Source organism: Asterias rubens, chromosome 5, assembly GCF_902459465.1.
Source record: "Asterias rubens chromosome 5, eAstRub1.3, whole genome shotgun sequence".
Taxonomy (NCBI): Eukaryota; Metazoa; Echinodermata; class Asteroidea; order Forcipulatida; family Asteriidae; genus Asterias; species Asterias rubens.
Genome location: NC_047066.1, coordinates 9,004,024 through 9,023,137, shown reverse-complemented (window position 1 = coordinate 9,023,137; position 19,114 = coordinate 9,004,024). Strand labels below are relative to the sequence as shown.

The 19,114-nt window shown below is 38.7% G+C and overlaps 1 protein-coding gene across 1 annotated transcript; it reads left to right on the top strand.

Annotated features, from left to right (window-relative positions):
* Positions 1-601: 601 nt before the first annotated feature.
* On the top strand, positions 602-18,696 carry LOC117290122 (solute carrier family 13 member 5-like). The gene is made up of 13 exons (XM_033771378.1): positions 602-607; positions 759-1,024; positions 2,348-2,489; positions 4,067-4,230; positions 4,554-4,778; positions 5,832-5,951; positions 6,544-6,663; positions 7,284-7,400; positions 7,896-7,984; positions 8,774-8,892; positions 10,937-11,098; positions 12,576-12,713; positions 18,378-18,696. Exons 1-13 carry the CDS (start codon positions 602-604, stop codon positions 18,507-18,509), a joined length of 1,800 nt encoding a protein of 599 aa, XP_033627269.1. The 3' UTR covers positions 18,510-18,696.
* The last annotated feature ends 418 nt before the right edge of the window (positions 18,697-19,114 follow it).

Below are 19,114 nucleotides of genomic sequence, written 5' to 3'. Positions count from 1 at the left end.
ATTGCATCTGACACCTGTCCCACCAGACGGTTTTTGCATAGCTCCGGACACGATTGCAAATGCAAAAATGTCCTGAGCGGACAGTTTTGCATGGCGGACACAATTGCATCTGACACCTGTCCCATCGGACGGTTTTTGCATAGCCCCGGACACGATTGCAAATGCAAAAATGTCCTGAGCGGACAGTTTTGCATGGCGGACACAATTGCATCTGACACCTGTCCCACCAGACGGTTTTTGCATAGCTCCGGACACGATTGCAAATGCAAAAATGTCCTGAGCGGACAGTTTTGCATGGCGGACACAATTGCATCTGACACCTGTCCCATCGGACGGTTTTTGCATAGCCCCGGACACGATTGCAAATGCAAAAAATGTCCTGAGCGGACAGTTTTGCATGGCGGACACAATTGCATCTGACACCTGTCGCACTGGACGTTTTTTTGATAGCCCCGGACACAATTGCTAATGCATAAATGTCCGGAGCGGACAGTATTGCATGGCGGACACAACTTCATGTCGCACCGGACGGTTTTTGCATACCCCCGGACACGATTGCATATGCAATGTTGGAGGTCGAAAGAAAGTAACTGTTACCTCCATGGTGGTACGTTGGCGTACATTCCATAAGGTCCATTGATTATTAATTAACTTGTAGAAAAAAACATATTCTTTTGAAATTTACACCTATCCGAAACTTATGGTTAGAGGGAGCTCTTCAAAAAAATTGAAAACTAAAACTTTTTCCCTTTTTTCAGCCGGCAAAATGTGGTTGGGTGGTGATTGTTATGGCTGGGTACTGGACGTGCGAGGTAGTCCCCCTGGCTGTCACAGCACTCCTCCCGGTTCTTCTCTTCCCTCTACTCGGTCTTCAAGATTCAGATGATGTATGCCGTAACTACCTCAAGGATACCAACTTCTTGTGTATGGGAGGATTAATGGTGGCTGTTGCTATACAACATTGGAATCTACATCGGCGTATTGCACTGAGAGTGTTGCTACTGTGTGGTGCTCAACCAAAAAGGTAAAACTCACGTCTCGTAAATTATTAAAATGTATACAAATATTATTTAGTTTCTTAAACCACATAGTTTTAGCCAACATTTGGGTAGGACGCCGGCACGTTAATCCGGATGTCGTTGGTTCGAGTCCCACTCTAATCAGTTTGCCTTTGTTTAACCCCAAATCAAAACTGATTTTTATGATTTTAGCATATATTTTTTGTCAAACAAGGTGGCTTGTTTATCCAGCTGTAATATCATCTAGAGCATTTGAATAACTAGTTAACAGTTACAGGCAAGACCAGACGTGATAATGTTAAAGGAACACGTTGCCTTGGTTCGGACGAGTTGGTCTATAACTGAGCGTTTGTAACCGTTTTTTATAAAATGCATATGGTTGGAAAGATGTTTTTGAAGTAGAATACAATTATCCACACAAGTTTGCCTCGAAACTGCGTGGTTTTCCTTTTACTGCGCAAACTAACACGGTCGGCCATTTATGGTAGTCAAAAATTTGACTACCATAAATGGCCGACCGCGTTAGTCGACGAGGTAAAAGGAAAACCGTGCAATTTCGAGGCATGTTTGTGTGGATCATTGTATTCTACTTTTACAACATCTTTCTACTATATGCATTTTATAAAAAACAGTTACAAACGCTTTTCAAAGACCAACTCGACCGATCCAAGACAATGTGTTTCTTTAACAACAGTTATAATGACTACTTTACAAGGAGTTACACTGTTCCTATTGGTGAAGATAGCTACACATTAATTAAACAATGACAACATATTTTTTGTTAAACCTTTGTTTGTAAATGTGTCTCAATTAGTGTGTAAGAAGCAACTGTTATCGGTAACTTTGTTGAACCACAAAATGAACAACTGTGGAAGCAAGATGTCATGCCTTTGAGTTGATATTCCTACCGGTGTGTCAGGAGATTCGGTGCCCCCCCCCCCCCCCCCCAAGGATGATTTTGTGTGCCCCCCCCCCTTCTGATAGCACCTCTTTTGAATTAATATCCTCAAGACCATGACAGTTTTCCATATGGGGACAGAATCTCTGTCGGTCTAATTGTCCTGGAGTTACCGCCGTCGTTTTTACAAAGAGTTAGGACTCGTCTTATCTCGAGTTATGACGAGTAACTCGTCCTAACTATTGCATTAATCTTAAAGTCTGCAGCCGTAAAATCGACGGCAGGTGTAAAATCGACGGCAGCCGTAAAATCTACGGCAGGTGTAAAATCGACGGCAGGTGTATAGTAGGAGTTTTGTAAAATCGACGGCAGGTGTCGTAAAAGTTAAGATTGATTATTTCCTCGTATATTTTATGCACACTTCCCACAGGTTGATGCTTGGTTTTATGTCAGTCACTGCCTTCTTGTCCATGTGGATCAGCAATACCGCCACCACCGCCATGATGGTGCCAATCGTGAATTCAGTACTTGCCCAAATCGTTGGGAAAGAAGAATCGGTGAGTTTATGCTCAGCGATGGGTCCATTGTGTATAATGTGTTTGTTTCTCATTCATAAACGACATAATTTACTACTAATTAGTTATCAATCCATTTTTCTAGGACTGTGTCGATGAATAATGAAAAAACAGAACTTTCAGAGTTGCAGGCAATTTACTCCATATATCTTGTTACAAATTGTTTTAATCATGAGTGTTGGTATACGGGTAAGCTATATGCTTACTGTAGCCCAGAGTACCTCAAACACACGCATATTGTTTAGTCTAGGTCCCTGTCTCTATACTTGAATATAATAAGCCATTGGAAACTTTAGGTTTATAAATTGGTTTTCCAGGTAAATTCAGCCAAAATTTACCCAGGTGTATACACGCATTCAGGTTCCCTCAAGCTTCTCCAATTTATTCAAACTATTTTTTTTGTCAGCTACTTTTTTGCATTCGACTTAGTTGCTGCGCGGACAAGGTTTCATTAATTGCATTCAGTTTCGTTTGAGTAATTTTAGTTCATTTACAGACTTTCAACCATTTTCACAAATTGTCAGTTAACGGCAGTGGACACTATTGGTAATTACTCAATATAATATTAGCATAAAACCTTACTTGGTTATGAGGAATGGGGAGAGGTTGATAGTATAAAGCATTGTGAGAAACGGATCCCTCTGAAGTGACATAGTTTTCGAGAAAAGGTAACTTTCCACGAGTTTGATTTCGAGAACTCAGATTTATAAGTTGAGGTCTCGAAATCAACCATCTAAACTCACACAACTTCGTGTTACAAGGGTGTTTTTTCTTTCATTATTATCTCGCAACTTCGACGACCAAATGAGCTCAAATTTTCACAGGTTTGTTATTTTATGCATATGTTGAAATACACCAAGTGAGAAGACTGGTCTTTGACAAATATCAATAGTGTCCAAGGTCTTTAAATTCTATTTGTTTACAATAGTTGTTTTTAGTTGACTGGTTTTTGCCAAACTTAACTTTCTTTGCTACCTTATGGTCTGGCAATGAGAAATAAACTGTTGGCATTTTTTCACCTTTGGAAACTGACGATGCATTTATATTCAACAGGATTTAATCGTGATTAGTGTTGACTGAATTTGGGTTTGGAATGGTTTGGGTGGCTCAATTCTCCCGCACAAACAAAAGTCAAAGATTGTGTGTCTCTGCTAAGGAACATTTAAATTGCTTTAATAGTGGTCGAACCAAAATACGGGAAAAGGGCGCCCTCGTTTGGTCATTTTCGAAACTGAGCGCTTCAACATCATTGTGCAATTATTATAATTTTGTTGGAATTGTAATTTTGTGGTGGTAGTTCAGTGGACCGTGGCTTTTAATACCGTTTAATACAGTGACAATGAAATGACTAACATGATCAGGTGGAGAATATAGTACAACGAACTTTCTCTCAAGCATTTTTTTTTTGTCTGAAAGGAGAATGTTGCTCTTCTCTCGTTTGAATTCACGAAGTAAAAGAAAAATCGCACAGTTTCGAGGTATATTGTGTAGATCATCGTACTGAATGATTTAAAACAAATATCTTTCCAATAACATTATTTTTATAACAGTATTATTATGGCACTTTTTTCTAGGGTAAAGAGTCGGAGGGCAATGAACAGCCAGACGAAAACGGTTTGCTGGATTCAAGATACGACAACATACAGATGACAGATGACAAGGAACATCAAGAGGAACACAACACAACCACGACGAAGCTTAAAAGCACATCCCGCTTGGATGAGGATGTGAAAATAAGGTTAATCTGTAGTTTCGTGTTATGCCGATTACCGGGCATAAAAAAACATTACGTCACTCATTTACAACTTGATCCAAACATAGCCAATAAGCTCCACATGTATTAGTTAAAACAAAAATGCCTGTCGACAGAAAAAGCATAATTTCCATTGTGGTTCTCTAATAAACACATGACAAAAAAAAACAAAAACAATAAGACAACACAATAAGGACCTGGAGTTTACGTCGTGGGTGTCCATTTTGTTGTTTATAATTTCTCATCATAATTTGTACTAAACACACCCACACACCCATATCCTTTTAATTATTATTTGTACCATACAGTAAACTAGAACTCGTGAAGAACGAAGCTGCAATCGATGCCGAATTTGTCAAACCCTCAACGGAGCAAGACAAAGCAGATAATATCGACATGTCTTCCTTATCAACAGCAGAGAGCAATTTGTGTAAAGGCATGATGCTGTGTGTTGCGTGCTCAGCATCGTTTGGTGGTACGGCCACACTCACGGGGACGGGTACTAACCTCGTACTCAGCGAAGTGGTGGGCGAGTACGTAATTATTGAAACTATAAGTTACCACCTTTAATTGTGACCAAGTTGAAATACGCGTGTTTAAAGTTAATGTGTTTTGATGAGTGGAATGTGAATAAACAGTTAACTAAACTAAGGTTTTAAAAAATCAGTTATTATGTTATTTACAAATTTAAGAGTAGACCCCGACCCGAGAGGGCGCTGTTCGTGACGTCAATTGTGGTAGACTTTGCCTGTAATGCACAATTGCAAAGTACATGTACGGACCAAGTCGTGAGTTTTTTTTTGTTTTTTTCTGGCAATGCCGAATGCAGAAAAACACTTTTTGAAACGTACCAACTCACGACTTGGACATACATGTACTTTGCACGTGTGTTTACTATACGCATTGCATGCAAAGTCTGCCTCGATTGACGTCACAAAAGGGGTAGGCGGAGTCAGCCCCCCCCCCCAAACAACTTTATATAATTTTTAAACATATAAATCGTGACAAACAATTACTAAACAAATTGTTCGTAAGCATATACTCTTATGTTTGAAAGAAAGAAAAAAATTCTGTTTCCAGGTGACTTTAAGCCACGACGATAGATTTACTCATTGAGCTTCATCAGTAAAAAATCAATTCAAAAGGTTAAAGTCTGAATATGCAATTTTAACACTAATTTTGTAATGAAAACATAATACATGTTAACATTTTTGATACGACAAATAAAACATACAAATTCATAAAAAAAAATACAACGACAAGACTTGAAAAGAAGTCAGGATTTTTAGTTCAGGCTTTTCTGATAACAAAAAGAAGAAGTCATAAACAGTTTGTCCTCTAATTTCTTTTAATACACCCTTGCTGCCTAATTGCTAGAATTAAACCTTTTTGAAATTGAGCGGACTTCCCTCTATTTGAATACGTTTTCTTGTTGTCAAAACAGAACTGTATAAATACCAGCTGTAATTTTGTTCGCCCGCTTCCCAATTGAAAGTGTCCATGGTGAGCCAAGAAAGAGTCTTGTTTAATATAATACTCAGTCTTAAAACAATTTGAGTTGCCAAATAATTGTTTCTTTCTCACAGTTTGTACGGAGAGGAGGCTGGTATTAATTTTGCTTCGTGGTTGGTCTTCGCACTGCCGGCAATGATTCTATGCGTTCTGATTGGATGGCTATGGTTGCAATTCTTCTTCATCGACAGAAGGTACATTGTTTTTTTTTTACAGCATTGTCTTGCAATGCTTCCAGTGGCGTAACCCGACATATGAATAGGGGGAGGGGTGGGAACGAAGGTTCTGAGTGGGGAGGGGCCGCTCTCCCTCTCAATTCGGGCCAAACTTTATGGATCTGCTTATACCGTAAGCAAAGAATCGGGCTTTACGGAAGCAGCGAACTTATTTCAAGGGTTCAGAGGGAAGGTTTGCTTTTGGAAATAATATTAAGCATTATTACGATAATAGGCATTATTTGCTTACACATGTATAGGGCATAAATGAAGCAATTGGACGGTAAGCGGAGAATGATGACCGTAAGCGCAGACTTTGTCGGCAAGCAGAGCCAGAAATTAGGTCCCAGCGTCACCACAGATTGTGCCACAGAATATCATCATAATAAAATTTTTGATAGTTCCTTTCATTTTTATTTCGTTAAACAAGTACGGTTCAAAAGGTGAAGCATAAACTAATCTTAAACAACATTATGTCTACTGAGAACTGTGGTGTGTTTTTTAAATCACTTTGAGAGTAATCAAAGTTTGAAGAGTGTGAATTATTGATTGTGTCGGGTTATTCTGGCAGGATACTCGGATGTTGTCGTGATTGCAGCTCGTGTTTCTCATGCAAAGACGGACAAAAAAAGAAAGGGCAGAAAATCAAGGCTGTCATTCGGGCACAGTACGACGCTCTTGGTCCAATTTCGTAAGTAAAAAAAGGGTTAATTTAATTTGATTATTTATTTATCCTGTTCATACAGCGTGGAATACTCCCAATTTTATTCCTTTTTACACAACTAAGGAGACAAAAACAAAAATCATTAAGCTCATTTCCAAATAGAGGGCTTCGGGAGTAGCTAAAGCTATATTTACTTGTTACTTAATGGAACACGTTGCCTTGGATCGGTCGAATTAGTCTTAATGCATATGGTTAGAAAGAAGTCGTTAAGGTAAAATACAATGATCTTCACAAATATGCCTCGAAATGGCGTGGTTTTCCTTTTACCTCGTCGACTAACACGGTCGGCCATGGCGAAAAAATAAATAATAAAAAAACACGCAATTTCGAGTCATATACTTGTGTTGACCATTATATTATACTTTTAAAACATCTATCTAACCATATGCATTTCATAACAAACGGTTACAAACGCTTTTCAAAGACCAACTCGTCCGATCCAAGGCAACGTTTTCCTTTAATGTAATATTAAAAATCGTTTGTACATTGTATGCTGGTTTAATGCAATACGGGCCGGCGGTTGTTGGAACCATTATTCTCTTAAATAATTTGACAAGTTCTTCTTCTCATATTAATCTATTCAACAGGTGGGCGGAGTCATGGGTATTGGTACACTTCGTAGCCCTAGCGCTTCTCTGGCTGACAAAAGAACTGTCATTCATCCCTGATGCAATGGGGTGGGCGGGGCTGTTCCCAGTTACAGAGTAAGTATTTCCCTCAAGTAAAGTCAAGTCACAAATCAGTGAAACTGGCGACTCTAGTCCGAATCGAGTCCAAGTCACCGACTCGAGTCAAGAGCATATCATGATATGGTTTCGCTACTGCTTTGCAGGATACCGTTTCCAGACTCGTTGTGTTCTGTCAACAAACAAGAGCTAGCCAACCTACGTGGTTTTTATAAGCATATTATTAGAAAAAAAAGGCAAAAACAGCTCATTGTAAAAAGCCCACGCTCTGCGTCAATTCATCTTAATGGTTGTTATTGACCTTTATTTTACACAATGTTGTGCTTTAGTACAGTAAGCACAACAATGAGCTCAACTAGTAACATCTTTATAAAAATGAGAGCATGCGTTTGTTATCCCACATTTAAGAGACCATCAATAAGTATTAAGGTCGGGGAACGACGTCATTGCAGTTTTCCAAACGAACCTTCTTTTCATATTATTTATGATTTATCTTATTTTCCCGTTTTTTAGATATGTAACCGACGCCACTGCAGTTGTCTTCATATGCTTTCTGTTATTTATTTTCCCTTCAAAGCCACCAAATGTGTTGTGCTTCCGAGGTAAGTTACCATGCGGTACGTCATTGGTCTAACCCAATTCTTAATGGGGTATAAAGTAGACCAATATTGATTTTGTGTTATGATGCACTCTTTTTCCATTAGATATAGTTGTCCCATTCGAAGTTTGAGAAGTTAGGTCTTCAACATTATACGTTAAAATGGTTGTACAATGTCATTTTATTTCATGCTTTTTCAGAGCACAATTTGAAACTTGCCATCATCTGAGATCAATTTTAAATAGGCTTGCAAATAGATCAAAAAAAGAGGGAAATAAACAGAACATACATTTTGAAATGTGACGTCATCGATCTATTGAGGTTTCAAACCACATTGAACTTAATTCTAACGGCATTCTTTACACAGTTTTAATTTGAGTTTAGAGCCGGTAATTGTTGGTCTTAAGGTTCTTATACAGTCTCTATCTAGTGTAGACTTGATTTCAAGTCTGAGACTGCGGTTATTTCTTTATCTAGTGAAGCAAAGGTTTTTCACAAAATTTTCACCTTGGAGTTCCTCTGTACTATTTTGTATTTATATTCACTCGTTTTAATGTAGAAATTCAATCGATAGACGATGAGAAACAAACCAACAGTTGAGGCCGTTCGTGAATGTTACCACGTTGTGAAAATCTTCCTTCAGGTCTAATGCATATGCTGTCAGTACCGTGACCGCTGCTTAGTTTGTGGTAACACATGTTTTGTTTTAAACAACACACAAATTTGAACGTTGATTGCTGAAAAAAAATTAACTGGCAACCGTTTTTTTTGGTATCCTCTCGCTCTTGACTAGATGGCACGCCGGTTGGTCCACGGGTTCCGTTATTATCCTGGTCTATGGTTCAGAAGAAGCTACCGTGGAATGTGGTATTTCTCTTGGGTGGGGGATTCGCTCTCGCCGATGGATGCAAAGTAAGAAACCCAACAATTGTTTACAAAAACAAATGATAGGTAACTTAACAATATATGAATCGCGTATACTCAGATCCGCGTTTTGCTGCAGGTCATCAACAACAGAGCACAGCGAAGCAAAAACGAACAAGCAAAACAAAAAAGGGATAATCAAATTAATAATATTACTATAACAATACTACTAATAATAATAAATAAGAAACAATTTGTATTCCAGGAATATGTCCCTGGTTTTTGTTTTGTTTTGATTATGTTTCTATTTTGTATGTGTTTGTATGCCGAATAAATAATAATAGTAATAATATTAATAATAATTTGTAAATCGCCTTATGAACAATAACATACGATGGGGGGTAAGTATACAATTACAAATAAGCAGATTACAAATAAGCAGCTTCAAACCAAAGAACAGTTATTAACACAGAGACTCAATACAGTGTAATGAACTAGCCTGGCAAACATGCACAAAAAGACTTTCCGAATAACAACAATAGCAACGTATTGGAAATTGAAAATTCTCGTAATTTGAGCAAGGGAAACAATACTCGGAAATTTAGTAATGCGCAGAACCTTCAAAGTTCAAAACGTAAGTTACCAGAGACCTGCACTAGCCACATGTCTACGTTTTATTATTCGTTAATGGAGTTAATAATTGATAACACTATTTTGCATTCGCAGGCTACATGTCCTCGAATGCCACAATTTACAAAACGTTTACAAATCTAATAAATAAATGCTCTTGAAAGAAGGCGAGCGATAAATTAATATGTCTTTCCTGTAATTTTTCTACAAAAGCAGTAAATTTAAACGCCGCGTGATTTTATTTTTCGGAAATGTTTTGACGTCGTCACTCGAACTAACAGCTTTTTAAATTGAAGCAGCTTTTCGCAGAGTACTTGCGCCCATTCTGATCAAACAATAATGAGCGCCCTCTATTTTCAGTTGATGACATTATTCACATTCATCAAAGTGAACTTAAATATAGGTTTCGTTCTATAAGGACTATGCAAACTTGCTCCAATACGAGTGAAATGGAGTAGGTTTTTTTGGTTAAATTTGTATGCCGAAAATGGCCGGGAAAATATTGATATTTGGTTGTAAAAATGAACTCTCCAAAATATAAATATATGCATAAAGCAATAATGATTGCTCACAATGCTGATGTTTTGCTTCCAGCCTCGGTTTTGATCACATTGATTCAACTGGAAGAAATACAAGATGGCTCCACCCTCATATTATAGACTCCCAGAACACAACATGACTATACGAGCGGCCATGCAAGGGTTACCGCAATCTTTATCCTAGGCAAAATATAATGGAGCTGCTTAAGAACAAACAATAAAATAGCTAAGCATAACAAAGTTTAACTTACCAAAAGTTGTGACTAAGTATTATCCTGTTCATTTGTGCTAACCAGACAGTAGTTAAAGAAACATTAACAAAATGTATTTACATAAAACTTACACGGTCAAATGATGATGATAGTAGAAACCATCCATTGTAATATTCCATGTCTGAAATATCATATTTAAAGGCAGTGGACACTATTGGTAATTACTCAAAATAATTATCATCATTAAACCTCGATTGGTAACAAGTAATGGGGAGAGGTTGATAGTATAAGACATTGTGAGAAACGGCTCCCTCTGAAGTGACATAGTTTTCGAGAAAGAAGTAATTTTCCACGAATTTGATTTCGAGACCTCAAGTTTAGAATTTGAGGTCTCGAAATCAAGCATCTGGAAGCACACAGACAAGGGATGACAAGGACAAGGGTGTGAATTTATTTAATTCCTATCTCGCAACTCCGACAACCAAGAGCTCAAATTTTCACAGTTTTTATTTTATTTGATGCATGTGTTGAGATACACCATGTCAGAAGACTGGTCTTTGACATTTGCCAATAGTGTCCACTGTCTTGAAGCTATTATTTATAGTTTATGCTAAAGCCGCTCTATGAAATTTGCCCCTGGAATGATTTTAATTGGCGGTGAATAAAAACCTGTTGATTCTAACGGAGTGCCCTTTGATCATTATGTTATAGGAATCCGGTCTCTCCCAGTGGCTCGCAGACCAGTTTAGAGTCTTCCAGGGCGTTCCCGCACCCGTCCTCATCCTAATCATCACAATCGTCATCTGTATTTTTACAGAGTTCACCAGCAACGTCGCCACGGCAACCATTTTCCTACCCGTTCTTTCCGCGTTGGTGAGCTTCCATTTTGTTTTGTCAATTGACGAAAACACTGCATTGTATGCTGGGGGACCTTAATAGTGAAAGCTTAAAGTCTGTCAGTGGTCCGATCGATGTATAATAATGCATTTTCTTATCGTTTTTCTCTCGAGAGACGAGAAGCTTCAAGGCCCGTACGTTATTTGCTAGTACCAGCCATTGTCGTTAATTTGTTTTGTCTGTGCCATTTTGAATAAAAGAAATAGGCCTACTTTGGGAAAAGTGGAGCACGATTGCGATGAACACAAACACTAGACTGTTGGGTATAATGAGTGGGAAACAGATCCCAGAAATCCCCCGCCCTTTCCCTTGCCGATAACATAACATAACATTTACCCTTTAATATTCTTAATCGAAACCTCGGTCCCCAAACTCATGTTGACTGCTTTTGGATGGCTATTAACCACAATGACACAATGATTGTTGTTGAGTGCAATGGTGACGCCTTTGTCATTAGTTGAAATCGTAAATGTACAGTGCAAACGAGGTGAAGCCGAGTTTAATATTTTAATTCGTGGGTTTAATATTTTAGTTCGTTGAAACATTCTCTTCATGTCACGCGTGCAAAGCATCCATCATTTTGTCTTATAGTATTATTATGCTATCCATTATTCCCATGAGGTTTATTAATAATATAGTATAATAACGAGGATATAAATTGTCAACTGAAGGAAAATACAAGCAACAAGTGAATAAGATGCCCTAGACCAATAACCACAAGGATTTGTAATTCTGTGCTGTGTGCATATAGCATGAAACATGTACGCCAAATGACATTGAAAATGAAGTGTTATCTAAAAAGGATAACAAATTGGAATATTTTCAATTGGGTCAAGTACCAACTCAATTTGATCCCGCATTCAGAATTACCTCTTAAATTATCTAAGAATGTATCATTAAATACTAGGCTCTTCTTACTTCGTCTTCTTCTTAACAGTCCCATCGTCCATGCTTACACAAATCCAGCACTGATCGATATGATTGTACTGGGATTTAAACTCAAACAATTGGCAGGTTAAAGGCACTGTACACTATGGTATAATTACTCAAATTAGTTGTTAGCAAACAAACTTACTTGGTAACGAGTAATGGGGAGAGGTTGATAGTACAAAACATTGTGAGAAATAGCTCCTTTTGAAATAAGGTGTTTTTTTTTTAAACGGTATATTCTCACACAAATTAATAACAAAAGACTTCAGCTGAAGCCTTTTTTAAATCTGAGAGCACACAAAGTAATCCAACAGGGTGTGTTTTCTGTCATTATTGCAACTACGATGACCAATTTAGTCAAATTTTTACATATTAAGTGCTTTATGCATATGTTTGGATACACCAAGTGGGAATAATGGTCTTTGGTAATTACCAAAGGTGTTCATTGCCTTTAAGTCGTTCCCGCCCACTGTTTTGTTAATGACGACATTGGTTAATATTTTGATATTAATTTTATTTACAGGCTGAGAGTATTTGCATCAACCCATTGTACATTATGATTCCTGCTGCATTGTCCTGCTCTTATGCCTTTATGCTACCGGTCGCAACCCCGCCTAATGCAATCGTATTCTCCTATGGTACAGTCACTGTACTTGATATGGTAAGTGATACGGTACCAGACTACAAGTAGGCCTACTTACAATATTAACGATTAAGATAAACTGCTTTATATATTTATTTTTAGAACTATTGTATCTTAAAATGAGGTTCGAACTCTTGCTGACTAAAATTTTAATTCGGAAAATGTCGATTATTGAGCAAAGAAATTATAATCGTATGGTTTGAATGGGAGCTGAGCACTACGGTAATGGTCAATTATGCCTATATTACCCTTTTTAAAGGCAGTGGACACTATAATTGTTAGAATAAAACCTTACTTGGTAACGAGTAATGGGGAGAGGTTGGTAATATAACACATTGTGAGAATCGGCTCCCTCTGAAGTGGAGTAGTTTTCGAGAGAGAAGTAATTTTCCACGAATTTGATTTCGAGACCTCAGATTTAGAATTTGAGGTCTCGAAACCAAGCATCTAAAAGCACACAACTTCGTGTGACAAGGGTGTTTTTTCTTTCATTATAATCTCGCAACTTCGATGGCCGAGTGAGCTCACATTTTCACAGGTTTGTTTTTGTATGCATAAATGTTTAGCTACACCAAGTGAGAAGATTGGTCTCTGACAATTACCAATAGTGTCAGTGTCTTTAAGTGAACACATTTTTGAAAGCAGCACGGTGTACACCAACTGGATGATACTCTATGGTAAAAATCTGATACAAAATCCCCGACTTGAACATTAATTTGTACTTTATGTCTCGCAAAATATGAACGCTGAGAAATTCTTCACCGGGAAATATGTTTGGCACTATATTTTCAGGTGTATTTTACTTACACAAACCAATAAACTCACATGGTTATCAGTAACATTGACTGTCTGCTCTTTGAGTGCAGTACCTTAAGCAGGTATAGGCAATAATTATGCAAAGTTAGATTGAGTAATTGATTGTACAAATAACCAATTATAGACAATGCTGTGCGAGGTAGTAATGCAATGCGTAGTGCACTATGGAGTTACATAGTTACGCCACTCCAAAACGTCTGAATATTGTGATCGTCAGACAAATTTTGCCTATCAATACTGCTATGTCATTACTTTATTGAAGCTTTTATTGTTGGACTGCACCTGCTTTACGCTAATTCAATCAGTATTCAGTGTATGTATAGTCTGGAGTACGTTTAGTTGTGAGTTTTGACTATAGTTAAATTAATTTAAGGAAAAACACATTTGCACCCTGCCTTTGTCGTCAGGTAATTAGTAAGGCTTTGGCTGATACCCTGGGTCCACTAGCAATAACAAACCTGAATGTTTGAAGGGGACATACTATTTTTCCATTTCAACCTCTGTTCCGTTGCAAAGTATTGACCAGGCCTTTTTCGATTACCTTAAATTCCAATGAATAGACCATAAAACAACCCGTTCGATTATACTCACTCAATGTGTAGTAGATAGAAACGGCACGGTAAAAATTTGTTCAACCATTTACAACTCAATCACCGGTTTCATCGTATTGTTAAGAACTTGTTAATTTGACTTCTCTTAAAATCCGCAAACCAATGAAAAGAAAGCCAACAATTGTAACCAGCTCTTTATATATAGAGGGTGCGTTCGATAAGCTTCCCTGGGTCGACCCCGCGGTGCTCACTCGGGTGAGCCCCTTACAAGAGCTAATCGAACGATCACACTAGCCCTCTCGTGGTGACGGCATGCACCTCAGGTCACCCCCAAGTGACCCACACCACAAGCAGGGCACTGGGGGGCTGACCCGGTTGAGCCCCGTCTGTGCGGCACCATAATGTAGCCCGAGCCCTAAATGTAGTCCGGACCTAAATGTAGCCCAAACATGCCCTAAATGTAGCCCGGACCTAAATGTAGCCCCAAACAACTACCTAAATGTAGCCCAGACCTAAATGTAGCCCCAAACATGTACCTAAATGTAGCCCGGACCTAAATGTAGCCCCAAACATGTACCTAAATGTAGCCCAGACCTAAATGTAGCCCCAAACATGTACCTAAATGTAGCCCGGACCTAAATGTAGCCCCAAACATGTACCTAAATGTAGCCCGGACCTAAATGTAGCCCCAAACATGTACCTAAATGTAGCCCGGACCTAAATGTAGCCCAAAACATGTACCTAAATGTAGCCCGGACCTAAATGTAGCCCAAAACATGTACCTAAATGTAGCCCGGAACGACATGAATATTTAATTAGCCGATCTTTAGACAATCTTTGCAGCACCATATCTCAAGAAGAATAAGGCCGGTAAACCGGAAGTAGGACCATATCTCAAGATATACACAAGATATTTTCTTTCTTTTTTCAATTGTTGACTTTTTGGGCATTAAAATAAAACTTAAAAAGGCGTGACCCCAGGTTTACCTCTATTTACGGTTAATCCGGAAGTGGGACCTACACAACCGATTTTCAAACTGTTTTCAGTTATAGACTCCTTGTGCATCAAAAATTTGTTTGAAATAACTTTGACCCCATGTTAACCTTTACTTCCGGGTCAACCGGAAGTGGGACCATATCTCAAACAGTACACAGCCAATGATCAAACTTTTTTCAGTTATATACTCTAAGCAATAAATATTAACTTTGAAAAATGGTGACCCCAGGTTGACCTTTACTTCAGGGTCAACCGGAAGTGGGACCATATATCAATATATACACAACCAATTTTTAAGCTATTTCAGTTATAGACTCCTTGGGCATTGCATATTAGTCTTTGGAAGCTGTGAGGCCATATTGACCTTTACTTACGGGCAACCGGAAGTATGACCATACAAATGTACCAAGAGCTACACAACTGTTCTGAAAAACCTTTTTCCAGTTATTGATTCCTTGGGCAATGAAGCACATAATCCCAGCAAAACAACACGGAACAGCTTCGTGTTTGTTCACAAACACTTAATGTCTAGTTAATATTGCGCTTGCGGCACATTGCGGCACAAATCTTGAGAATCCAAAATTTATTTTGACAAGTGTCGAAAATGGGTTTGAGGTGCGACTAGTTGCGTAGTAAATTTCACTAGTCACCCAGGTCTATCATGATGGGAACTTGCTTCATGAAAATTCTTGTGTGAAAGGGCTCAATGTCATGCAGTTTCCTTTGTGTTTACTAATGAGCGTTTTTGGGGGGTAAGAGCTAAATTATTTCACCATCATTAGCTTCATTAGCTTAATAATTACTATCGATGATTCTTTTGATGTTCCTTTTTTTCTACAAACACAAACACAAGCTAGCAAGGTTTCCTCCTACGACATACAGTATATCGATAGGCGGCTGGGCGGTCCAGTGGCTAAATTGTTAAATACAGAGACAGATACAGACACCAAAAACATGCGTTTTCCTCCTACCCGCACCATCATACAAACGGCGCATGCCCAAGTATAGTAAAACTCTGTATAAAGATGCAGTTATCTAATAAAATATAAACAAATCACACTTGTCTCATCTGATGGTCGAACACACAGCTACATGTATGATTCGCTTCTCCCCTTACACACTATTATTGCTACAGTGAATGTAAGGGCGAGTTGTTTGACTCGTTTCAAATAAAAAACATGCATACTAAACTGAACTCAATAGACCAACTGCGCTCCGTGCGTCACGTGACCTGTTGTGGGTGTTGTTATATGTAAACAAACATGGCATAAAACGTGCGTTAAAAAGACATGATTACTGTTGCAATTTGTTGTTCAATAAAGACTCAATTCTCGAAATCACTGAAGAATATTCCGGGATTTGTAACATGACACCGTACCGTTGGCTGAACAATGCCAGTAATGGGTAAACACAGTTACACCAAATAGGAGAAATTCCACGAGAATGCTCACAGCAATGTTCGAATTAGAGTATATAACTGGAAAAAGTTTTATCATTGGCTGTGTACTTTTTGGTTAACATGGGGTCAAAGTATAATTTCAAACAATTTTTTTTATGCACAAGGAGTCTATAACTGAAAACAGTTTGAGAACCCGGAAGTAGAGGTCAACGTGAGGTCACGGTTTTTCACATGTTAATGTTTTATGCCTAAGGAGTTTATAATTGAAAAGAGTTTGAAAATCTGTTGTAAATTTCTTGAGATATGGTCCCACTTCCGGTTAACCCGGAAGTAGAGGTCAACTTGGGGTCACGGTTTTTCACAAGTTAATATGTTATGCCTAAGGAGTTTATAATTGAACAGAGTTTGAAAATCTGTTGTATAGTTCTTGAGATATGGTCCCACTTCCGGTTGACCCTTAAATAGTGGTCAACTTGAGGTCACTATTCTTCAAAATAAACCTCCATCCCCCAAGGAGTCTGTACCTACAAACAGTCTAAAAATCGGCCTTATACTTCTTGAGATAAGGTGCTGCAAAGATTGTCTAAAGATCGGCTTATTAATTATTCATGTCGTTCCGGGCTACATTTAGGTACATGTTTGGGGCTACATTTAGGTCCGGGTTACATTTAGATACATCTTTGGGGGTACATTTAGGTCCGGGCTACATTTAGGTACATGTTTGGGGCTACATTTAGGTCCGGGCTACATTTAGGTACATGCTTGGGGCTACATTTAGGTCCGGGCTACATGTAGGTACATGTTTGGGGCTACATTTAGGTCGGGGCTACATTTAGGGCATGTTTGGGGCTACATTTAGGTCGGGGCTACATTTAGGGCTCGGGCTACATAAGGGTGCTGCACACCCGTCAAAGCTATTCGAACGTACCGGGGCAGACCGGGGTCTACCCTGGGTAGCTAAACGAACGCACCCATAGTAACTGTTGGAAGTGTGTCGCTGCGTGATACTGAGTGCTGGACCCTGACTTACACCCTAACAGAATCAATACACTACCTCCACAAGGGCACAAGTGTCATGACTGTGTATCGAACCCACACTCTGATGCTTTACAAAGCCTGAGTCCGGGTGAACTAGACCGTTCGGCTAAAACACGCCTTGCAAATTCGAGAACCACATAGGTGATGGGAAAAGTACGCTCGACACTTACATGTTTATTAAAGAAAACACGAGCACCAACTTTGATGAAAATTCCCCTCTGGTAAAAATTTGTAATATCATGCAGCATAAATAAACTCTAAAATTGAGTGCATGAATCTAAATCAAATTTCCTGCCTTCGTCGTAACAGTGAAAAAAACATCATTCATGGACTGTCTAGTTTCGTTTGAAGAGCATCCGTCACTGTAATTTTTATTAAAAGTACCGTGCCTTATGTGTTTATCGTGTAAAAGCATGCCTTGCTTGTATACATCTAAAGGGTTTTATGCCTGTTGGCAAACTTTTAGCCATGACATGAATCCCTACTCAATGTGAATAGAATATAATGATCTGTATGCATTAATTACCTGTAGAAGTTTCAGCCTCATTAATTGTAATTCTTTTAAGAAGAAAAAAAGGTAAAATTCACAGAGCAATATTTTTAGGAGAGACGCGTATGTTGTACATGCTATCATAATGTTCGTCTCATCACTGTGAGACAAACAATATTTTTGTGAAATTGTTTGACTTATTTCTCAAAAGCTAGAGCACATCAGCAAGTTATAATATCAGGGAAGCTTGTTACCCTTATCAGCCTTAAACCGTGTAAGTTTAATGTAAATCTGTGGACGTCTGTGTTTTGTGTCGCACAAAAAGTACCAACACCCTTTAAGATAATGATTTCGTGTACATTAACTTGTCTTTTCTTTGTTCCCCTTCCAGGCAAAATCAGGTGCAATGATGAACTTCATAGGCATCGTCATGGTTAACGTGTTGATAAACACGCTAGCCATTCCTATGTTTGACGTGTATAACTACCCTTCGTGGGCGAACAACTCAACGTGCCAAGCATAGAGCTGGGGAAACAACTCAACGTGCCAAGCATAGAGCCCTGAGGGAACGAATCATGGCGAACATAAATCCTTGGGGCACACAGGTCTTAGATTGTCTGATATAAGATTGGAGAAAAAAAAACAATTAATAACTTGTTCATTTTCAAGCTAATTATAAAGCATCGAACAAGAGTGACGGGACAGTTTTTTAACAGTCCAGTTATTTTATACCCATATGTATTGGAAACGAAGTGACTATAGAGTACGTCTATCACCCCCCCCCCCCCCCGATGGGGGTTAGAGACCAAAAGAGGGACTCATCATTTCCAGAGGAGGACATTTTGGTCCCTCTTCTGGTTACTTACAGGCCCCTGGGGATGTAGATTGACCGAAATATGCCAGTCCATAGTCATCACAGCGCGGTCTTCAATGTGCAAAACAAACTTATCATGGTTTTATAACTATATATGTGGTCTTATAACAGTATTAGTTCCACAAGGAAACACTTAAATCATACTAAGTTCAACATTTAACCTTTTTTTTGGGGGGGGGGGGGGGGCTGCACTAAGCGAACACTGACGCCATTGTGCTCTACTTATCGCAGCGACGTTTCGCAAGAGTTAAGTA